General features: G+C 53.6%; 1 protein-coding gene across 1 annotated transcript in view; it reads left to right on the top strand.

Annotated features, from left to right (window-relative positions):
* The window catches only part of DNAH1 (dynein axonemal heavy chain 1), an 82849-nt gene that overhangs the window by 18082 nt on the left and 41391 nt on the right, over window positions 1-23376 (top strand). The window contains exons 8-25 of the mRNA XM_010365019.2: window positions 8570-8727; window positions 9576-9787; window positions 10556-10854; window positions 11925-12075; window positions 12968-13161; window positions 13275-13500; window positions 14055-14174; window positions 14573-14655; window positions 16036-16177; window positions 16623-16778; window positions 17174-17372; window positions 17451-17704; window positions 18901-19113; window positions 20677-20841; window positions 21524-21645; window positions 21809-21914; window positions 22470-22649; window positions 23159-23299. Of these exons, the coding sequence (XP_010363321.2) occupies window positions 8570-8727; window positions 9576-9787; window positions 10556-10854; window positions 11925-12075; window positions 12968-13161; window positions 13275-13500; window positions 14055-14174; window positions 14573-14655; window positions 16036-16177; window positions 16623-16778; window positions 17174-17372; window positions 17451-17704; window positions 18901-19113; window positions 20677-20841; window positions 21524-21645; window positions 21809-21914; window positions 22470-22649; window positions 23159-23299 (3121 nt within the window). The remainder of the gene's footprint in view (window positions 1-8569; window positions 8728-9575; window positions 9788-10555; window positions 10855-11924; window positions 12076-12967; window positions 13162-13274; window positions 13501-14054; window positions 14175-14572; window positions 14656-16035; window positions 16178-16622; window positions 16779-17173; window positions 17373-17450; window positions 17705-18900; window positions 19114-20676; window positions 20842-21523; window positions 21646-21808; window positions 21915-22469; window positions 22650-23158; window positions 23300-23376) is intronic.

Raw genomic sequence — 23376 nt, 5'->3', positions numbered from 1 at the left:
TCTTCACAATTTATGTTCTTCTGCCGTGGCTTCAGCCATTCCCTCTGTTCGGGGTCCCTGACTTGCCGCAACACATTCCTCATTGCCTATTTTTGTCAACTTTGTTGAAGATCAGATGGCTATAGGTGTGTGGCTTTATTTCTGGGCTCTCTATTCTGTTACATTGACCTATGTGTCTGTTTTTGTAACAGTACTATGGTGTTTTGGTTACTGCAGCCTTGTAGTACAGTTTGAAGATAAGGTGATGCCTCCAGCTTTGTTCTTTTTGCTTAGGTTTGCTTTGGCTATGCAGGCTCTTTTTAGGTTTCATATGAATTTTCAGCTAATTTTTTCCTAGTTCTGTGAAAAATGACTTGGTAGTTTGATGGGAATTGTGTTGAATCTGTAGATTGCTTTAGACAGTGTGGCCATATTAACGGTATTGATTCTTCCAGTCCATCAGCATGGAGTGTTTTTCCATTTGTTTGTGTCATCTCTGATTTCTTTTAGCAGTGTTTTGTAGTTCTTCTAGAGATCTTTTACCTCCTTGGTTAAAGGTATTCCTAGGTATTTTTTTTTGTGGCAATTGTAAATGGGATTGTGTTCTTGATTTGGCTCTTAGCTTGAACATTATTGGTGTGTGGAAATGCTCCTGATTTTCGTACATTGATTTTATTTCCCGAAACTTTACTGAAGTTGTTTATCAGTTCCAGGAGGCTTTTGGTGGAGTTCTAATGCTTTTGGATCTGCATTTTACTTTGTTTGATATCAACATAGCAACCTGAAATTTTATTGTTTCCATTTGCCTGATAAATCCCTCTATTTTGAGCCTTTCTGAACTAATTCATTTTAGATCAATTTCTTACTTTCAGCATATAGTTTGAGTTTTATTTGTGACCCAATTATAAAATATTTTTCCTGTAATAAGTTAAGCCCATTCACATTTATTGGTATGGCTAATAGGTTTGACCTCAACTCAGTCATATTACTTCATGTTATAATCATTATGTGTATTGTAATACGATGCTGTGTTTCTTTCTCTACATGATATGTTTTCTTAGTTCTTCTATTTTAAAAATTTCTTTTGGTGTCTAGGAAGGTTTGTACCTTTATTTTAGTGGTTTTCATTTTGTCGTTTTTTGTTGTTTTTTGAGATGGAGTCTCCGCTGTGTCACCCAGGCTGGAGTGCAGTGGCGCAATCTCAGCTCACTGCAAGCTCCACCTCCTGGGTTCACACCATTCTTCTGCCTCAGCCTCCCAAGTAGCTGAGACTATGGGCGCCTGCCACCATGCCTGGCTAATTTTTTGTATTTTTAGTAGAGACAGGGTTTCACTGTGTTAGCCAGGATGGTCTCAATCTCCCCACCTCGTGATCCGCCCACCTCGGCCTCCCAAAGTGCTGGGATTACAGATGTAAGCCATTGTGCCCGCCCTAGTGGTTTCTTTTATAGTCTCCATTATCCCCTGCTTTCCTACTTAACCCTTTAGTATCTGGCCTGTTTCGTTGTTGTTTGTTTTGTTTTGAGACAGGGTCTTGCTCTGTCACCCACACCACAGTGCAGTAGCACAATCATAGCTCACTTCAGCCTTGACCTTCTGTGCTCAAGCTATCCTCATACTTCAGCCTCCTGAGTAGCTGGGACCACAGGTGTGAGCTACCACGCTTGGTAAATTTTTGTATTTTTGTAGAGACAGGGTCTCCCTATGTTGCCCAGGCTGGTCTCAAACTCTTGGGCTCAAGCAATCTGCTCACCTCAGCCTCCCAAAGTGCTGGGATTATAGGAGTGAGTCACCATGCTCAGCTCTACTTAATTAATTAATCAATTTATTTATTTATTTTTGAGACAGAGTCTTGTTCTGTCACCCAGGCTGGAGTGCAATGGTGCCAACTCTGCTCACTGCAACCTCTGTCTCCCAGGCTCAAGCTATTCTCCTGCCTCAGACTCCTGAGTAGCTGGGATTTCAGGAGCCTACCACCATGCCTGGCTATTTTTTATATTTTTAGTAAAGAAGGTCATCATGTTGGCCAGGCTGTTTTCGAACTCCTGACCTCAAATGATCCGCCTGCCTCGGCCTCCCAAAGTGCTGGGATTACAGGCATGAGCCTCCGTGCCCATACTCTACTTCATATTTTAACTGTTAAAATATTATTACTTTCCTCCACACTCATCTCCACCTTTTAGTCTTCAACTTACAATAAACTCTATTAAACGTATCAGTCTTTTTTCCTGAAGTCTCCCGTCATCTCTTGGTTATATAAAGTTCCTTTTCTAGTATATTCCTCATGAAGGGCTCAAGGGTATAGAGTTCCTTGAGTTCTCACACGTTTAAAACATGAAGGACAGCTTGACCAGATATAAAATTATTAGTTCACAGCTTTTATTCTATGAGTTTTAAAAAATTACTCCACTTTGGTTGCCTTGCCTGTGTGTTGCTTTTAAGAAGTCTGAGGCCAGGCTGGGCACGGTGGCTCAAGCCTGTAATCCCAGCACTTTGGGAGGCTGAGACAGGCAGATCACGAGGTCAGGAGATCAAGACCATCCTGGCTAACCCGGTGAAACCCCATCTCTACTAAAAAAATACAAAAAACTAGCCGGGCGAGGTGGCAGGTGCCTGTAGTCCCAGCTACTCGGGAGGCTGAGGCAGGAGAATGGCGTAAACCCAGGAGGTGGAAATTGCAGTGAGCTGAGATCTGGCCACTGCACTCCAGCCTGGGTGACAGAGCAAGACTCCATCTCAAAAAAAAAAAAAAAAAAAAAAAAAGAGGTCTGAGGCCAGCTGAGCGTGGTGGTTCATGCCTGTAATCCCAGCACTTTGGGAGGCTGAGGTGGGTGGATTGCCTGAGGTCAGGAGTTTGAGACCAGCCTGGCCAACATGGTGAAACCCCATCTCTACTAAAAATACAAAAAAAAAAAAAAAAAAAAAGGCCAGGTGTGGTGGCAGGCGCCTGTAGTCTCAGCTACTTGGGAGGCTGAGGCAGGAGAATCGCTTGAACCTGGGAGGTGGAGCTTGCATTGAACGAAGATTGCACCACTGCACTCCAGCCTGGGTGACAGAGCCAGACTCTGTCTAAAAAAAAAAAAAAAAAAAAAAAAAAAAAAAAAAAAAAAAAAATTCCCTTGAATTGCAGTTTTAAATCTTGGTTCTGTTCCATTCTTTTGTTTTTCTTCATCAAAGATTCCATTATGTATCTATATATCTCTCTATATATGTATCTTTTTATGTATTGCTGCTTCTTTGCCTATCTTTTAATTCAACCAGTTTCTGGCCCTTTTTAGTTCTTTCTTTCTAATTTCATTTATTTTTAACAATTTTATTTTCTTTCTTTTACTTCCTTTATTTTCTCTTGTTTTTATTCTCTTGGTTATATCCTGCCTTTCTTTAATTTACTTCATTACGCTTTGATTTGACTCTGTTTTCTCTTGGGCACCTTGTAATTTCACCTTCCTCCCCGAGATAATTTTATTTTCTACTTTTTCCTTGAGCTTAAGGAAGTCTCTTTTCTTACCGACATTTGTCCATTTATATGTTTTATTTTTGAATTTCTGATTCAAGCTGGTTTTTCAGATGCCCAAACACTTGTTTAAGGCTATTTAGCTGAAGTGTTTGTTACAGTTTTCTTCTGCTGGGTCCTTGTTTATTTTTTTTAAGGGTGATGGGAATTTTATCAGTTAAGATGCTCTCATCTTCTCAAATGTACAAACAAAGCTGAAAGATGCTCTCTTTTTCTTATAGAAGCAAATGTAGTCAGCTTTCACCTGTTCATTTCAGGATTTGGAGTGATTTGCAAGCTTTCTAGTTCAAAGGCGCCCTCCTCTGTCAGTATTGCACACTAGTTTTTTTTTTTTTGTTTAGAATGCGCTGTGTGTGTGTGTGTGTGTGTGTGTTTGTACATACGTGCTGGGGAGAGGGATGTGGGTCCTCCACGGTTTTTGTCCTCTTATCTTGCAGAACTCAAAATTTTGCTTTTGCTTCTTTTCCCTTACCCTCCAGTCTGCAAAGGACCTCTTTCCTTCTACCTCCTGTCCTGTAAGTCATGCCTTTCAAAGAATACTGCCTTGAATTGGATGTCCTTAAGTCCCTTCCTTGTTGTAAGTGCTCTGATTTACCTGGGCTTTTTTTCAGTATTTTTACAGTTAGGGTTACTTTCTCTTTTTTTTGAGATACGGTCTGTCTCTTTCACTCAGGCTGGAGTGCCGTGGCGCAATCACAGCTAACTCAACCTCAAACTCTTGGGCTCAAGTAATCCTCCTGCCTCAGCCTCCCTGGTAGCTGGGACTACAGGCATGTGCCACCGCACCCGCTATTTTTTAATTTTTTGTAGAGATGGGGGTCTCACTTTGTTGCCCAGGCTGGTCTCGAATTCCTGGGCTCAATGCATCCACCCACATTGGCCTCCCAAAGTGCTGTGATTACAGGCATTAGCCACTGTGCGCAGCCTGGGTTACTTTCTCTTTCTGGTGGGATTTTATTTTATTTTATGTATTTATTTATTTATTTAGATGAAGTCTTGCTCTGTCACCCAACCTGGAGTGCAGTGGTGCGATCTTGGCTTACTGCAACCTCTGCCCTCTCTGTTCAAATGATTCTCCTGCCTCAGCCTCCCAAGTAGCTGGGACTACAGTCGCTCACCACCACGCCTGGCTAATTTTTGTATTTTTAGTAGAGACAGGGTTGCACCATGTTGGCCAGGCTGTCCTTGAATTCCTGACCTCAGGTGATCCACCTACCTCAGCCTCCCAAAGTGCTGGGATTACAGGCGTGAGCCACTGTGCCTGACCTCTGGTAGGATTTTAGCTCTATCTTGGGGTTACCACTATTTCCCTTTTCTGCAGTTTTTCTTAGACTACCCTTGTTCTCTGTGAAAACTTGCAGCAAGAGTGTGAGAGACAGCTCACTGGAGATAGATGTTTATGTATTTAATTTAAAGATAATTTGAAGTCTAGGCATTCTGCTTATTCTAGTTGTGCTAAAGGTGTGGGTTTTGGTAGTGTTCGCTTTTTCTTCCTTCCTTTCTTCCTTCTTTCCTTCCTTCCTTCCTCCTTTCCTCCCTTCCTTCCTTCCTTCCTTCCTTCCTTCCTTCCTTCCTAGGGTGTGTTGGGAAATTTGAACCGATGTAGCCACCTTACCTTGGCTGTCCAGAATTCTGTTTCTTGAATTTTATTCAGTTTATAATGTTTTTGGCTTTAAGTATAAAAGATGCTGGTCTCAGATTGGCTTAGACAGTAGGGAAGTGCATTCCTGTACCTGTAGCAGGAAAACTAATGCAGGACACACCAAGGTTGGTGCATCAGGGCTCTGTCTGCAGTGTATGCTGGCTTCATCTTCAGGCGAGATGGCAGCAGCAGTTTCATGACCACAACAAGGGTTGTCTTCAATTAGATGCCCTAGAAGCAGACCCTGATTTGGGGATTCTTGTGCAAGCGATTGATGAAATCCTCTCAGGAGAAATCTACAAGGAAGTGAAGGAAGCAGAGGGTACAATAGAAGAAGCAGCTGGTGAAATATGGTTTGAGAAGTCTAGTTCCTGTGGGAAACTCTGGAGCAAGCATGGCACCACCGAATTTGTGCTGGAGGGAGCCAGAACAAGAGGGCTTGACTTTTTTTTTTTTTTTTTTTTTTTGAGACAGGGTCTTGCTCTGTCCCCCAGGCTAGAGTGCAGTGGAGCAATCTTAGCTCACTGCAGAGGGCTTGACTTTCATATCTCTGCATCAGTGGTTGATCATAACTGGGACATGCTCCCACTCCTAAACCAACAGCAGTCGGGGTAAGTTCCACCACGATTGGCTTGGACTAGCTGAGATGTACCCCCAGAACTGGGGCTGTAGTCATTTTCCCCGGAGTTAAGTGAGGAAAGATGGAATTCTAGAACAAAACTGAGGAAGAAGGGAGGGAATGGATGTCAGGCCAGCAAGCAGCCATGTGTGGAAGTACCCGTCTTGTGCCAGGCACTGGGGACATAGCAGTGAGCATTTCCAACAAAGAGCCTGCATCCTAGGGACTCTCAGCCTGGCCAGAAAAACAGACAATGAAAACTCTGGGTGATTTAGGGTTCTAATAAGTGCTGTGAAGACCAAGTGAGAGAAGGGAATAGAGATGTCTCAGAAGGGCTTCTTTATATTAGGCGGTCAGGGAAAGCCTTCCTCATAGTGGTGATAACATTTGAGTTGAGGTTTAAAAAAGTAAGGGAAGAAGAGGATTCTGGCAGAAGGAACAGCAGTCCTGAGGCTGAGGTAGGGACAAGTTTGTGGTACTTGAGGAGCAGGACAGGATTACTGTGGCTGGGATGCAGAGAGAGAAATGTTGGTCGGCGAGGCTGGACCACATGCAGGGGCAGAGATGTGGCCACAGGCTGACAGTCTGTGCAAGCCATGGATGGTGGTGAGCAGAGGAGTGGCTCGATTATTTACATGTTTAAAATATATTTTTCCAACTCAAGTGGAGAATGAGTTGTAGGGGGCAAGAATGGAAGCAGGGAGGTCAACGAGGAGACTAATGCCATAATCAGGGCCGGAGACCATGATGGTGGCTTGAACCAGAATAGTAGCTGAGTAGCAGGGGAGAAACAGATGTATTTGAGGTTTCCTCAGAGGTGGAGCCAATGGGAGCTGCTAATGGACTAAATGCAAGCTCACCCCAGGTCTGGGGATTTCCAATCTCAAAGCCCAATTTCAGGATCAGGTGCAGGGGTCACCCACCCTCGGGTCCGGTTATGGTGTTGCACATCCAGTAGTGGGAAGAGACCAGGGACCCCCCACCCAGGGCTTTGATTAGCAGGGTGTGTGCACTGCTGTTCAGAGACAAGGAGGCTAGTGGGGGTTGGGGGCAAGCGAGTGACGGGCATGGACAGAAATGAAGAACTTGCTTTCCGATATGCTAGTTCTGACACATTGTGAGGCATCCAGTGTCAGTGTTGAGTGGGCTGGTGGATAAATGAGGGGAGAGAACTGCAGATAGGTGTGAGGGTTCTGGCTGAATAGAATAGGTGGTGTTCAGAGTCCGAGGCTGGAGGAGTTCACTTGGTGGGTGGTGTAGCTGGGGAAGACGAGGGGTCTCAGGACCCCTGGCATAGGCCAATGTTTAGAAGTCAGGGAGGTGAGGAAGATCCAGGGGAAGGGTGTCCCAGAAGCTCCATGAGGACAGCGGTGCAGCAGAGTAGGAGGGAGCCACTATGCCAAGTCTCTGAGAGATGAGGCGGAGCCTGGAGCAGTCTCAGGGGCAGCAAGAGGAGAGATGAGGATGGGAAGAAGTGAGCACACCAGTTTTTCCGTAAAGAAACACAAAGAGATAAAGTCAAGGGAGGGAAGGAAGTCAAGGGGCGGTTTCTAACGTGGGACACACCGGAGTGTGTGGGGACCCCTGGGAGGGCGTGGGAGGGAAGGCAAAGAGACTGAGGTGGCTGAAAAGAGGGGCTCCCATGAAGGGAAACTTGCTGGGCTCTTCCTGTGAGCAGGGCATGTTTTCTACCCTGGCAGAAGGCAGGGAGATTCCGGGGTGCGAAAATGTGGTCATTTCTGTCCAATGGCTTCTGAGTTCCAGATGAAATTCGAGGGACTTCACCCAGTGAGGGAGGGCATGTCTGTGAGTTGGCAGAGAAGGTGAGAAAGAGTCTTTTCCAGGTTCCGAGGGAGTGAGTGGATTTCTAGGTCAGGTTGAGGGTGTGTTGAAGGTGAGACCAGTCCCCTGCCTGTGAAGTTCTCCAACATCCCGCAGCTCTGGTGCAAGTGTGGGCTGCGGTAAACTGAGATTCCCTTGTGGTGCCATTACCAGGGCTGATGGGACTATTCAGTGGTGGCAGAGGTGGGAGGGAGGGAGAGATCAATGGAAGAGACCAACTCAAGGAACAGAAAGGGCTGTCCACAAAGGATGGAGACACTGGCTGGCTCAGATGAGGCCTGAGCAAGCCAGGTGCCGGAACACAGCGGCATAGGCAACATGTGCTGAGGAGTGAGTGAGCGAATGAGCAAGGGAGCGAGTGAGTGAAATGGCCTCCAAGGGGTCTGCCTGTGTGAGGACGGGGGAGATGGTGTGCACACTCACGCCAGGTCTGCTGATTTCCAATCTTGGAGCCTATTTTCAGGGTGAAGTGCAGGGGTCACCTACCCTCAGGCCCAGTCATGGTCTTGCACATCCTGAGTTCTCAGCACCTTCCAGGTGCTGCCGTGGTTGCTCAGTGAAAGCAAAGGAGCTCAGTGGCAGGCATCTTCCACTGAGCCATGGGGCAGCGGGCGGGGGAGGTGGGTAGGTACAGGCAGTAAGTGGCAGTTCTCTGAGGCTTCTAGGCCCAGAACTTCCTATACCCCATCCCACTGCTTTGGGGCCTGCCTTGGCTCCCAGAGACTGACAACAGAAAATGGGGACAAGGGGCAGAAAATGGGGGACAGAAAATGGGGACAAGGGGCATGAAAGAAGCAGGGGAGGCACACTTGGATGTTAGTGGCTCAGGGCCGGGCAGGGATGTGCCCATGAATCCAGAGGGGAAGCCCTAAATGCATGTCCCCAGGTCCCTGCCAGAGCAGAGCCTGGGCCCTGGCTGGGGTTCACAGGGTGTGGAGCCCCTGATTCCCCTATCTCCCATCTCCATGGGCAGGATTCTAGAGCACCTCAGCGGTCTCGCCAGAGAAGTGAGCCTGGACTATGAGCGCAGCATGAACAAAATCAACTTTGACCACATTGTCTCTTCCAAGCCCGAGACCTTCTCCTACGTGACCCTCCCCAGGAAGGAGGAGGAGCAGGTGCCTGAGCAAGGTGAGGGTCACTGGACCAAGACAGGCCCCATGGCCATCCACCTGGCCAGAGCCCCCTCCCACCTTCCCCTCCAGGATTGTCTGCCCTGCCACTGTGGACATCATCAGCCCGACACTCCCTGCACTTCCCATGTCCCCAGCACTTGTCTCACTTCTCCCTGCTGCCTGGAGGGCTCTGGACTGGGGGAAGGGGAAGAAGGCTGTTTTTGAACATATTAGTGGGAATAGCACAGAAGTTGCAAGGTGAATGTGTACTAGGAAACTATGCTGCAGCAGTAGGTGGAAGGGGCTCTGCTGATCTGACCTAGAGGATAGTCCTTCTTCCTCCAGTAGCAAGAGAGGAGACTGAGTCTCAGAGCAGGACCCTGGGGCCCGAGAACCCTCCTTGCTTTCAACTCACCTGCCAGCCTTCCTAGACTCAGCTTCCTGCTTGTCATGTACTCAAGACGCAAGCTGGGGTATGGACAGTGGGCATTCCGAGAGGTCCTAGTACCCACCCTTTCCTTCCTTGGTGCCCCAGGGCAGGCTGTGGACAGACCTTGAGCTTGTGTGCAGCACGGGCAGGAGTGGATGAGGAGAGGGTTCTCAGTTCTCATCTGCTTCTCAGAGGAGCCTGTGACTAGGGGGTCCTGGAAGGAATTCCTTCACCCATCTCAGAGTAGGCACCTCACTGAAGAGCTGTAGCGCCACTCTGGCAAACTAAGGAAAGGCGGGGCTCTGGGAAGTCCAGTCACTCTTCAGGGAGAAGGCAGGAGTCACAGCCCTCTGTCAAGCACCCTGTGAATCTGTCCTGTCCCCTGGTTTGGCCAGGCAGGGTCTGATCCTGGCCCTTGGCCCCTACCCCTGCAGGGCTGGTGAGTGTCCCCAAGTACCACTTCCGGGAGCAGAAGGAGGACTTCACTTTCGTGTCCTTGCTCACACGGCCAGAGGTCATCACGGCCCTCAGCAAGGTGAGGGCCGAGTGCAACAAGGTGACCACCATGTCCCTGTTCCACTCAAGCCTCTCCAAGTACAGCCGACTGGAGGAGTTTGAGCAGATCCAGTCACAGACCTTCTCCCAGGTTTGTGGGCATCAAGAGCACAGAGGGGCAAGCGCAGGGCAGACCCTTGGAGCTGGCAGGCACAGTTCTGAGCCGCAGCAGAAGGCCAGGGTCAGTGGGTCACGTGGTGAGGCTGTGAGCCCCTACTTTTCTCAAAACCTGGCCTCAGCCTCTTCCTAGACCTTATTGGAGGCTGGGGTGGGGACCAAGGATAACGGCTCATCTTGGAGACAAAGGGAAAACCAGGGCAGGCTTTCTTTCCAATCCCTTTCCATCCCAACTCTGGTTGCCTCTGAAGCAGATCCCTTGTCTTAGAAGGGGGAGCAGGAACCTCAGGCACCCCCATGTTGACCTGTGGATTGGGGTATGAGGGAGGTGGGGGTGCACCCCCTCCGTACTCCACTCTGTCTCTGTCTGTGTCTCTGCCTCATTCTCTGTGTCTTTCCCTCTTGGCCCATTTTAGTCTTGTTCTCTGTCTCTCTGCTTCTCTCATCTCATTCTCTGGGTCTCTCTCTCTTATGCCTGGAGGGAAAGTCCCACTTCTGCTGCCCTGTCCTTCCTCCGTCCCTCCTTTCTTCCCTCCTTCCCCGCCCAGCAGCCCTGAGCCCCCAGGGTCACATGAGGCTGTTGGTTGGCAGGGCTTGGCAATAAGTTGGGGTAGGGGACATCCCTCTGCAGTCAGATGAGCCCTGAGCCACCCCAAGCGCCCTGGTGGTAGAGTCCTTAAGTGCAGCTATAGGTGGTGGGTCCACCAGGGTGGCCATGTGATGATGCCTGTGGCCACTCCAGGTACAGATGTTCCTCAAGGACAGCTGGATAAGCTCGCTGAAGGTGGCCATGCGCAGCAGCCTGCGTGACATGAGTAAGGGCTGGTACAACCTCTACGAGACCAACTGGGAGGTGTACCTCATGTCCAAGCTGCGCAAGCTGATGGAGCTGGTGAAGTACATGCTGCAGGACACGCTGCGCTTCCTGGTGCAGGACTCACTTGCCAGCTTCTCACAGTTCATCAGTGACGCCTGCTGCAGCGTACTTAACTGCACCGATGACATGGTCTGGGGTGACGACTTAATTAACAGCCCCTACAGGTGGGGCCCAGCTGGGCAGAGGCACCTCTTGACACCAGAACCGTTCCTTGCTAGGCCCCAGTGGTTGGGATGGAGCAGGGTCGAGGACCAGGGCCAGGGTGCCCATCCGTGCCAGGTCCCAGGCATTAGGGAGAGCCAGAGCTGAGCTCCCTGCAGGCTGCTGGACAATGTCCCACCGACCCTGGCTTGCATTGCTTCTGGTGACCTTCATTCACTCGATCATTGAGTTACTCAGTGCAGAAATATTCTTTGAGCACTTGCCGTGAACCAGGCATGGTTCTAAGGGAACAAGAGAGGCCCAGTCCCTGGTCTCATGGGAAAGACAGGCAGCAAGCAGATAAATACATAGTCATTGCCGGTTTTGGCAGGGGCCATAGTGGACACTGGGGGTGGGCCTTTGCCAGGGGGTCAGGGAGGAGGTGGCATCTGTGCCAAGACCTGAGATGTAAGAAGAAACAAGTTGTGAGGCGATGCGAGGTGGAGGCAGGTACAGGCGGAGAGATCAGCATGGGTGGAGGCACCGAGGGGAGGATGGGCCTGGCGCAGTTGAGGAAGGAAAGGCTGGCCAGTGTGGCTGGAGTTGGTGAGGGGAGGGAGGGCTGCTCAGGATGGAGTGGGAGAGCTCGCAGGGACCAGGCCAGATCTCATGGGGCCTCCTGAAGTCTGAGCTGGGGGCTGGATTTATTCTAAGTACAGTTAGAAACCATCAGAGGGTCCCAGCTGAGATCCAGGCTTGGTTCTTGCTGCGTAACGGAGATGCGAAGCCAAGGAAGATGGGCTCCCAGAGAGAGTGCACAATGCCTAGGCCCTGGCAACCTCAGCACAGGGGTTGGGAGCCTCCCTCTCTTGTGGTGCTTGTGGACCTCGGGGCATGTTAGGAGCAGAGGAACCTGTTTGGTTGGTCTGGGTCTTCCTGTCTGATAACCTGGAGGTGTCTGGGAGGAAGGAGAAGGCAAGCATTGTACATGGAGAGGCTTGAGAGTCATAGCGCTGGCAGGAAGGACAGAGGGCCGCCCCTGCACACAGGCCTCCTAGGCCTTTGCCCACGGTCAACCCGCTATTGCCTGCAGGCCCCGGAAGAATCCCCTGTTCACTGTGGACCTGGTGCTGGACAGCTCTGGGGTGCACTACAGCACTCCACTGGAGCAGTTTGAGGCATCTCTGCTGAACCTCTTTGACAAGGGCATCCTGGCCACCCATGCTGTGCCCCAGCTGGAGAAGGTACATGCTGCAGCCTGAGCAGGCCCCATGCACCTACTGCCCTGGCTGCTGATGGCTCCCTGAGTTTGGGGTGCTGACGCAGTTCAACTGTATCACAGGCCTCCTGTCCAGCAGGCAGCACGCTCAGCCCTGTAACTCTTAAGTATCCCATTTAATGCTCATCACAAGCTGCACTGTGACCTATTAACCCTCGCATTCTGTAGGTGGGGCTTGGAGAAGTGTAATAGCCTAAGATTGTGTAGCTGCTAGTGTCAGATTTTGTAGGTGAGGCTTGGAGAAGTGTAATAGCTAACCTAAGATTGCATAGCTGCCAAGTGTCGGAACTGCTATCTGAACCCTGGGCTTGCTGGACCTGTGCTGCTACAGCCAGATCTGATGCAGACCCCATGCTCTTGATCCCACCCAGCTCTTGGCCTCCCTCTTCATGTCCAGAGGTGGACACGGGCTGGCTTCCACATACAGACCCTCTGTCCAAAGTCCCCATCAGTCACTGCCACTGCACACACGCCCAGCTGCACACAGCCCACTTCCAGGCCCAAGAGCCCCTGTAACCCTAGCCCTGCTTGTCTCCCTTGCTGGTCAGTCAGAGCCTTCAACACCCGGTTGTCTTTTCTGCACCTTTCCTTGGTCCTGGGCTGAGTCAGGCCCAGGCAGAGGAAGATGCTGCCCCTTGGTGGGCCTCACAGGGGCTTCTGGCCTTGTAAAGAGACAGCACAGCAAACTCCCTCCTCCCCCTGCATCCCCACTCTCTGTGTTTGGCACCCTGCTGCCCACTAGGCTTCAGGCCACATCCTGCCCCTGCTTGCTCCTCAGGGGGACTCCCCATCTCCCCTCTGCCCATTCACCCCCTGGCTCATCCAGGTCTACCCTGCCCCATGCCTTCCCTCTGCAGCTGGTGATGGAGGACATCTTCGTCAGTGGTGACCCCCTGCTGGAGTCGGTGGGCCTTCATGAGCCACTGGTGGAAGAGCTACGTGCCACCATTGCCAGTGCTGTGTCCAAGGCCATGATCCCACTGCAGGCCTATGCCAAGGAGTACCGAAAATACCTGGAGCTGAACAACAATGACATTGCCTCCTTCCTCAAGTGCGTACGTGTGCCCATGCGCGCTGGAGCGTGTCCGTGTGTCTCTGCATGTGTATCCCCTGCCCACTCTGCTCACTGTCCTCTGCCCCCTCCCGTGTGCTTACTGTCCTCAGAGCCTACCAGACGCAGGGCCTGTTGGCCCAGGAGGTGCGGGAGGTGGTGCTCACCCACTTGCAGGAGAAGGAGATCCTGGACAGCTCGCTACCCAGCAGCATCATCATTGGGCCTTTCTACATCAACACTGACAACGTCAAGCAGAGCCTGTCCAAGAAGCGCAAGGCCCTGGCCACTTCCATGCTGGACATCCTTGCCAAGAACCTGCACAAGGAGGTGGACAGCGTAAGTGCCCACCTGCCCCACCTCAGTGACCACAGCAGCACACACGGACCCTCACATACACGGCAATATGTCCCCAGGCAGGGTCTGGGGTATCTGCGGACACCCAGGCCAAGGGAAGGAGCTGGAAATCACCGTGCCCCATCCCTGCCTGTCTGCGGGGAGTTGTCCCATATGGGAGGTCCCAGGAAATGGGGATTTCCCCCTCCTTCCCCAGACTTGTAGAGGCCTGGGAAGCCTCACGAAGGATACCCTTGACAGACTTGTTTCATGGAACTAGGGGATTCGAGCGCAGGCCTCAGAAGCCCTGAGTGTGTTGGTAGGGCTGGAGGAGGCTGGGAGGGTGAGGTGTGCCGAGTCACGCCCTTGCCCCACTGACAGTCCTCAGCAACCCAGGGAGCCCACCAGGAGCACCCTTCTTGGAAAGCGGCCGCAGGGTGTTTTGGGGGAGGGGACAGTTACCTGTCGGGAGATGCAGGAGACCAAGGAGGAGGAGCAGGCGAGGGAAGGCAAGGGAGCAGCACGCTGCCCTCCCCAGCGCCTCCTCCCACTGCCAGATCTGTGAGGAGTTCCGCAGCATCAGCCGCAAGATCTATGAGAAACCCAACAGCATTGAGGAGTTGGCTGAGCTGCGAGAGTGGATGAAGGGCATCCCAGAGAGGCTGGTGGGCCTGGAGGTGAGGCAGGCACACGGGCACTGGGGCCAGGGAGGCACAGGGCTGGTGTTAAGAGTCCGAGGGCTGGGTCAGGCATGGGCTGGGAGGTCAGGACCCAGGAGGCTAAGGGTGAGGTAGTTGGACAGAGGACAGATGGGGTTTAGGGGGTTGTAAGCTGGGGCTTCAGAGCTCTGCTGTCTGGGGGTCGGGGGCTGGAAGCTGGAGGTGTGGTGGCCATGGCTGTTGGAACCCTGAGCCTGATGCTGCCCTTGCACCCTGGGCCTCCTTCCCTGCCCCAGGCCTCCCCGATCTGAAAGAGAGCAACCCCTCTCTAGCACCCGTCTCTCTGGGGAGCCAGGTTCCGACTACCCACCCCTCTCTGGCACACGTGCAGTTCTCATTAGCACCTGTCTGTGCAGGAGCGTATTGTGAAGGTCATGGATGACTACCAGGTCATGGATGAATTCCTCTACAACCTCAGCTCAGATGACTTCAATGACAAGTGAGTGGGAGCTTGACCCCCATGCCAGGTGCGGGTTGGAGCGTGAGGGGAGCTGCTGAGCTGCAGAGGCTCCCACATACCCCGGCTGCCACAGTCTACAGTCTCCCCAGAAACGCCCCACTGAGATTCCAGAGGCCAGGGCTCCACACGTGGGCCGAGACCAGCCAGGGCCAGGTGGCCAGTGGGGCAGATGGAATTCATTTGGGCCTCTTGGCCTCAGCGGCTCCCTAACCCTGTCTCTGTGCTGTCAATGGCCTGGCACACATTTTGCTTGTTTGTTTTTTGAGACGGGGTTTTGCTCTGTCACCCAGGCTGGAGTGCAGTGGCGCAATCTCAGCTCATTGTGACCTCTGCCTCCCGGGTTCAAGTGATTCTCCCTGCCTCAGCCTCCTGAGTAGCTGAGATTACAGGTGCCCACCACCAAGCCCGGCTAATTTTTGTATTTTCAGTAGAGACAGGGTTTCATCATGTTGGCCAGGCCGGTCTCGAACTCCTGACCTCAGGTGATCCGCCTGCTTCGCCCTCCCAAACTGCTAGGATTACAGGCGTGAGCCACCGCGCCCAGCCTGACACATGTATTTTACTGTGGACCTAGGGTTTCCTGTTTGTGGCTGGTGCCCTTTGGGGTTCTTAGGAGCACCGAGAGAGGCAAAGCTCAGCCTGGTGGGCAGTCCCTGGAGAGGGGCATTTGTCCCCACCCAAGTCAAAAGCCTTGTGGGAAACAGCCTTAGGTGCCCTTTTCCAACCAAGCCTTACTGAGGCCGCCAGAGACCCCACACCCACTGCTGCCTCACAGGTGTTGGGGGAGTCAGGACCGTCAGGACCCTGCCCAGGAGAGGGAGACACTGGCAGACAGGGCACCCGGGTGCTCAGGGGGAACTCCCCCAGGGTCAGCATCCCTAGGCCGGCTGCAGGTGGAATCCCCACATCCCACAGATCCGCTATGTCAGCTGGGCAAAGGGAGTTGGTCTGACCTGAAGGCAGCTGGCCTGAGGGCCCTGGCTAGAAACTGTGGCTTTGCCTCCTCTGAGGAAAGGCCCCTCTGGCCCTTGAGGCTTAAGAGGGGAACTCAGCCTCACTCCTCTCACTTCCCCTTGGTCCCCGTCACTGCACTGGGCACCTTGGGTCTGCATCTCACTGGATGCAGACTGCAGCTCCCAGTGGGCAGGGCAGCCTCCCTGATGGTGGCAGTAGTGCCTCCCAGCTCACCTGCACTTCCCAGCTGTCTGGCCCCAAGGGGCCTCCACAGCTGCCTGGATTTCTCCTGATCCCCCTTCTCTCTGGCTGCCTGGGTGCCTGGTGGGATGCCCCTGCCTGGCCTTGCCACTCGAACACTTCAGCCGCAATATTTCTCCCAATCCCCACCCCCATCCCGGCCAGATGGATTGCCAGCAACTGGCCTTCTAAGATCCTTGGGCAGATAGAGCTGGTGCAGCAGCAGCATGTGGAGGATGAGGAGAAGTTCCGCAAAATCCAGATCATGGATCAGAACAACTTCCAAGAGAAGCTGGAAGGGCTGCAGGTGGGGCACGGCTGCAGGCTTGCTGAACACACCCCCCACCACACACACACACAGTTCTCCAGGGCCTGGCCTCACTTCTTGCATTCAGGAGGTGCTGAGTCAACATGTGATGGGCGAGCAGATGGATGAATGAATAAATGGCTGAAAGAATGAACCCAAAGGCCGAAGAGATGCCTAGGCAGCAAGCTCCAGAAAGATTTAGAGTAGTAAAGCTCTCAGCTCTTCTGTTGTGTCCTTGGTGGCCCACTGGGCAGTGGGCACAGTGTCAGGGCACTGGGTCTCCCCTGGTCTTTCTGTGAGGAACTTGCTCACTCCAGGACAACAACCTCCTTAGAACTGAGAGGAGTAGATGTCCTGGGACCTCTGGTTCCCCGGGTTTGCATGGGAAGGCGTGGACACAAGTAGGGCTGCAGGGGCATCTGACCCATTGCTCCTTGGCCTGCAGCTGGTGGTAGCTGGCTTCTCTATCCACGTGGAGATTTCGCGAGCACACGAGATCGCCAACGAGGTGCGGCGCGTCAAGAAGCAGCTGAAGGACTGCCAACAGCTGGCCATGCTCTACAACAACCGCGAGCGCATCTTCGGCTTGCCCATCACCAATGTAGGCCTCCTGCAGGCACCCTTCCCCCATCCCCCCAGGCTTGAGGAAGCATCTCATGTAGATGCAGCTGCCAGGGGGCAGGGCTCTGGCATTTGGGGGCAGGACCCAGCAGGCTGCAGAGTGGAGATAGCCCAACCCTGGCCCTCAGGTTGAGGAGGCCCCTGGTACCAGGCAGGGGGCCTGAGGGTCAGCCCAGGCCTGGTGCAACAGCTCAGAGCCCAGATCTCGGGTGGGAAGAGAAGAAGGGAGGCCAGGCCCAGGTGTGTGGGGGCAGGGTCAGGGACAGCAGCCAGGAGTAAGGGAGAGGGAGAGGACCTGGCCCAAGAAGGGGCAGCTTGGAGAGAGACTGGGGAGTGTCCCAGGACAGCCCCATCCCTGCCCTCCTGTCCCTGCAGTATGACAAGCTCTCCAGGATGGTGAAGGAGTTCCAGCCCTACCTGGACCTTTGGACCACAGCTTCTGACTGGCTGCGCTGGTCGGAGAGCTGGATGAATGACCCCCTCTCTGCCATTGATGCCGAGCAGCTGGAGAAGAACGTGGTTGAAGCCTTCAAGACCATCCACAAGTGCGTGAAGCAGTTCAAGGACATGCCAGGTAGAGAGGCAAGCCGGCTGATCTCCTCCTCCCTGCCTCTGCCGCCTGCCTCTCATGCCTTTCTGTCCTACCCGGCAGCCTGCCAGGAAGTGGCCTTGGACATCCGGGCCCGCATCGAGGAGTTCAAACCATACATCCCGCTGATCCAGGGACTGCGCAACCCTGGCATGCGGAACCGGCACTGGGAGACACTGTCCAACCAGATCAACATCAACGTCAGGCCCAAGGCAAACCTGACCTTTGCTCGCTGCCTCGAGATGAACCTGCAGGACCATATCGAGAGCATCAGCAAGGTGGCCGAGGTGGCTGGCAAGGAGTACGCCATCGAGCAGGTGGGCAGCCACCAGTGGGCCCAGCCACCCCAGCCAGGCCCTGCCAGACAGCCTGGCCTCCTGCTCTGGCAACCACAGCCACTTGGGAGGATGACAGTAATAAGCCCCATCCCTGGGGTCACGAGGCCCAGGGATTGAGATGCATTCTATTAAGTGAGTTAATAATGCACATAGAGTTCTTGATAGTGTCCACCATTGCTATTATTCTTCAGTTACTCCTCTCGAGCCCCAGGAAGGAGCTGATAGCATTAGCCTCAATTTAACAGATGAGTCAGGCCGGGTGCAGTGACACACGCCTGTAAATCCCAACACTTTAGGAGGCTGAGGAGGAAGGATCACTTGAGCCCAGGAGTTTGAGACCAGCCTAGGCACATAGGGAGACCCCCACCTCTACAGAAAATTAAGATATTAGCCAGGCATGGTGGCACATGCTTGTGGTCCCAGCTTCTTGGGAGGCCAAGGCTGCAGTGAGCGGTGATTATGCCACTGCACTCCAGCCAGGGAGACAGACTGAGACCCTGTCTCAAAACAAAACAAAACAAAACAAAACAAACATACATCAATTAAGGCTCAGAAAGGTTCAGCAACTGGCCAGGGTGACACAGTAAATGCCGGAGGTGAGACCAGCGCCCACACTCCTGCTAATCTTAGCTGCCTCCCAACATGTGTGTACAACCACATGCAGCACATGTGTAAGAGTGAACTGGGCTGAACACAGTGACTCATGCCTATAATCCCAGCACTTTGGGAGGTCGAGGCAGTGGATCACTTGAGGTCAGAAGTTCGAGACCAGCCTGGCTAACGTAGTGAAACTCCGTCTCTAATAAAAACACAAAAACTAGCTGGGCATGGTGGCGCACGCCTGTAATCCCAGCTACTCGGGAGGCTGAGGCAGGAGAATTGCTTGAATCTGGGAGGCAGAGGTTGCAGTGAATCAAGATTGTGCCACTGCGCTCCAGCCTAGGTGACAGAGCGAGACTCCACCTCAGAAAAAAAAAAAAAAAAGAGTGAATTGGCCCTGAATTCAGATGAGGGCTCACATGGGACTTGTTGCCAGACAAGCCGAGAGTATTTGCCAGAGGGGCCATGTGGAGGTCATGGCCAGGTACTGTCTGCTGCTTCCTTGGGCAGGGCTGGTCAGACAGCATCAGGACCAGCCCCTCCCAGGACTCAGCCTGGCTTGTCCCCCACCCCAGGCACTGGACAAGATGGAGAAGGAGTGGTCGACCATCATGTTCAATGTACTGCCCTACAAGGCGACAGACACCTACATCCTGAAGAGCCCGGACGAGGCCTTGCAGCTGCTGGACGACCACATCGTCATGACCCAGAGCATGTCATTTTCACCCTACAAGAAGCCCTTTGAGCAGCGCATCAACTCCTGGGAGAACAAACTGAAGCTGACCCAGGTCAGCCCTCCCCCCAGTCCTTCCCTTATCACTCCCCCAATTCAGAGACCCCGGCCCACAGGTGTCACTGATGGTCTCCGGGTGGGGTTCAAAGTGTCGCAGTGCCTTGCCCCCATTCACACAGCCCTGGCTGTCTGGCAGACCCCGCCCCAGTGCATTCAGAGGGGGGCAACTAGGATGGGCTCTCCATCCATGAGGTTCAGCTACTGGATGAGGCAAATAAGGGTGTGTAGGGGCAGTATTTCGGTCCCAAAATGTGGCTGAGGATGGGCCTGAGAACTGCCAGCCGGCCTCCCCAGGGCTGCCTGAGCTTGGTACAACCAGGATCTCCTACTGACACTTTCTGGGCCAGATATCACAAGGCCCCAGAGCACCTCAGTGCCCTTTCTGACCCTGTCCTGAGCTTCCATTCTCTTCTCATTTGGAGCTACCTTGGTTGAGGGGACTGGGCCACCAGAGACTGTACTTGTCTTGGGCTCTCAAGGCCAGAGGCAAGGGCTGCCCACAGAGCCCTGGAGGGCAGTCCCAGGGCCAGCCTGCAGGTGTGACTGTGATATCCCCTTCCCTGGGCCTCCCTGGGAGCTGTTCAGAGACCTCCAGTGAAGGTCAGAAGCAAGTGAGGAGGGCTCCTCTGTGTGCCTGGACCACCCAGAGATGCCCGAGCTGGTCAGCACTGTCCCAGGTCTCCCTCTGCTCACGCTGTCCACTCGACCTAGAGTTCGATGCCCGCCTTCCATCTCCTCCAAGGCCCAGCACCAAGCAGCCTCGCCAAATCTCCCTCACCCTCCTTCAAGGGGTTCCCACCGAGGCCATTGTCAGTGCCTCTTACGGAGTCCACTACACATGCTGGGTCCATGATTCAGAGGCAGAACTGGCCCCTTAGTGGGCTGTGGGCCCCTCGAGGGAAGGGACCAGGCCGCGTTCCCTTCTGTTTCCCCTAGTGCCCACCAGGGCCTGGCACAGTGCTGACACTGCTGACTGTGACCCCCATCCCATGAGGAAGAAATGGATGAGTGTATGAGTTTGCGCTGATGCGAGAAGACAAGAGATACATCCTGAATTGGGATTTTGGAGGCAGAAGGGGGAAATGGCTCATTTTGAAGATGTCTCACCCTTGGACTCATGTTTCAGAGAGTATTTTAGGACTCTCACACTCAAGACCCATTGGATCTCAGAGAATCCTGGGGTCATGGACCCAGAAGTCCTTCCAGGAAGGAGGCTGGTTTGTCTCCCAGGCTCCAAGTCTTTCCTATCACTGCAGGCTTTGCTGGCGTGGGTGTGTTCCTTCCTTTGGAAGAGCAGCTCCCCCAGCTCCTTTGGAGGCTTGGGCGTCCTGTGGGGATGTGGGACTTCTCTGGAGGGCAGGCATCCCTGTATCCTCTTTGTTCCCTGGAGTACCACAGATGACAGCACCATCTAGAAATCTCCCTGTAGACACTGGCTCTGGTGTCCAGTGCTCTGCCCAACATGCTGGTGGGGTGAAATGTCTCAGTCATGGGGACAAACCCCAGCTTGGACCCTGACAGTCCATATTGCACCCCTCCCTGCCCCTCCTCTCCCCAGGAGGTTCTGGAGGAGTGGCTGAACTGTCAGCGGTCCTGGCTCTACCTGGAGCCCATCTTTAGCTCTGAGGACATCAACCGGCAGCTGCCTGTGGAGAGCAAGCGCTATCAGACCATGGAGCGGATCTGGAAGAAGATCATGAAGAACGCCTATGAGAACCGGGAGGCAAGCTCAATGGGGGTGGGAGGGGTAGCTGGGATCCCCAAGGGCCCTGGTCACGTAGCCTCCTAGTCTCTTCCCTCCCTACACAGAAAAAGCTGGCAGCTGGCTTACTGAGGATTTGGTCTTTTTTTTTTTTTTTAGACAGAGTCTTGCTCTGTCATCTAGGCTGGAGTGCAGTGGCGCAATCTCGGCTCACTGCAAGCTCCGCCTCCCGGGTTCACGCCATTCTCCTGCCTCAGCCTCCCGAGTAGCTGAGACTACAGGCATGTGCCACCATGCCCAACTGATTTTTTTTTTTTTTTTTTTTTTTAGTAGTGGAGTCAGGGTTTCACCATGTTGGTCAGGCTGGTCTCGAACTCCTGACCTCAGGTAATCCACCCGCCTCAGCCTCCCAAAGCGCTGGGATTACAGGCGTAAGCCACCATGCTTGGCCCATATTAGCATTTTAGAAGCCCTGACAAGTTGTGCAGCAAAGCAAACTCTTTAGCTTTGTTTAACTCTAACTTGTTTGACCATAGAATTTTTTCTGTGGGGCTGATGGATGCAGCCACTGGTTCAGGGAGAATTTTTCTGCATCTTCCTCCCCAGTCCCTGCTGACTGGCTGGTGAGTGCTCTGGGACGAGCCTGCCTTGCTACCTGGACCATGCTCACTGCCTGTTTCTGTGCATGGCACGGGTCCTGCAGGTGATCAATGTGTGTTCCGACCTGAGGATGCTCGACAGCCTGCGGGACTGCAACAAGATTCTGGACCTGGTGCAGAAGGGCCTCAGCGAGTATCTGGAGACCAAGCGGAGTGCCTTCCCCAGGTGGGCGCCACTTGGCCCATGCCCACTCCACCACTGTCTGCCCGTGAGGCTGAGGCGTCCAGGGCCCTGCTCAGGCTAGGGTGCGGGGATGTCCGTAGTGCTGGGGCAGCTGGGGCCCAGGGAGCCTGCACGACCCGCTTCCTCACCCCTGTTCCCCTGGCAGATTCTACTTCCTGTCAGATGACGAACTACTAGAGATCTTGTCGCAGACGAAGGACCCCACGGCCGTCCAGCCACACCTGCGCAAGTGCTTCGAAAACATCGCACGGGTGGGCAGCAGGGCCCGGGGCTCAGGGCCAGGAGCATGGGGCATCTTCCCAGGGAGAACCTCTCTCCTTTTGTGATGAGCCCTTTTAGCAGGAAATGTGGCAAATGACATTCCTGGTCTTTGGAGACACCCCCGGGGCCTGTGGGAGGAAGGTCAACTGCAGAATCTCCAGTTCAGGGCTGGGGGCCCTAGATTTCCAACTCATCAGGGGCTCCCTGTCTCCCCAGCACACTGCAAAACCCATGAGACCAGAGGCCTGTGACCTGCTTTGTCTTCCCTTATCTATTTGGGAGGCTGGGGACATGCAGAGCAGTCAGCCTCTTTCCCCAAAGCCTGCTTCATGCCAGGCCTGGGCTGGGGCCTGAACACTGCTGGGGAGAAGGCAGGCCATCCAGCCTGGGAAGGCCCAGCCAAGATAGACTCTCAGGGGGATGTGAAGTCAGGGCTGTCCTCCTGAGGTGGAGGGCACCGGGCAGGCTCAGCGCTGGGGCTGTGGTGGCCAGGACATCTGGGCATACCAGGGGTGACCCCACTCCTGCTCCCCCACTGCTTGCAGCTGCTGTTCCAGGAGGACCTGGAGATCACGCACATGTACTCGGCTGAGGGGGAGGAGGTACAGTTGTCCTTCTCCATCTACCCCTCCAGCAACGTGGAGGACTGGCTGCAGGAGGTGGAGCGCAGCATGAAGGCCAGTGTGCACGACATCATTGAGAGGGCCATCAGGGCCTACCCCACGGTGAGCCTCCCACAGCCCATACAGTCTTCTGCCCCTGCACTCCTCTGTTTCCTCTCAGTGCTCTCCTGCTCCAGCCGGCCTCATCCTCAGGCTGCAGCCATGAGGTCCCTGGGGGTTCAGGAGGGACTCTGAAGTCTTTCCTTTCTGCACACACTCCAGAAAGTGAGACTCACTCCTAATGATCATCGGGACGGCTATTCTGTTCCCAGCATTCACTGGGTGCCAGGCTCCAGGCTGGGCCCTCTCCTGCAGTCTTTCTCTCAGCCCCATGACCGTGACCTGCAGCTGGGCTCTAGGTGACTCCCCAGCCTGCAGAGTCAGTTCAGTGATATCTCTGCCACCCCAAGAAGCCCAGAGCATAAGGGCTTCCCTGCTCTGGAGGGACTAGTGGCATCAACAACTGGAGTCAAGTCTGAAAGGCCAGAGCATAGACAGCATTCAGAGGAAGAAGAGAGAATGGGATTGGGACTACAGCTGTCCGGGTCAGCCTGCCCATGTTGTCTTCCCAGATGCTCAGGACCCAGTGGGTTCTGAACTGGCCTGGCCAGGTGGCCATCGCTGGGTGCCAGACCTACTGGACCATGGAGGTGGCAGAGGCTCTGGAGGCTGGTGACCTCAGAAGCTGGCTGTTCCCCCAGCTCTGCCAGCAGGTTGGAGTCAAGAGGACCCCTGTCTGTTCCCCTCCACCCCCGACATGGTATAGGACAGCCCAGTCCCAGTCCAGTCC

The sequence above is a fragment of the Rhinopithecus roxellana genome, chromosome 1, assembly GCF_007565055.1.
Source record: "Rhinopithecus roxellana isolate Shanxi Qingling chromosome 1, ASM756505v1, whole genome shotgun sequence".
NCBI lineage: Eukaryota > Metazoa > Chordata > Mammalia > Primates > Cercopithecidae > Rhinopithecus > Rhinopithecus roxellana.
The sequence above is the reverse complement of the archived record's forward strand: the minus strand, read 5'-3'. Positions and strand labels throughout refer to the sequence as shown.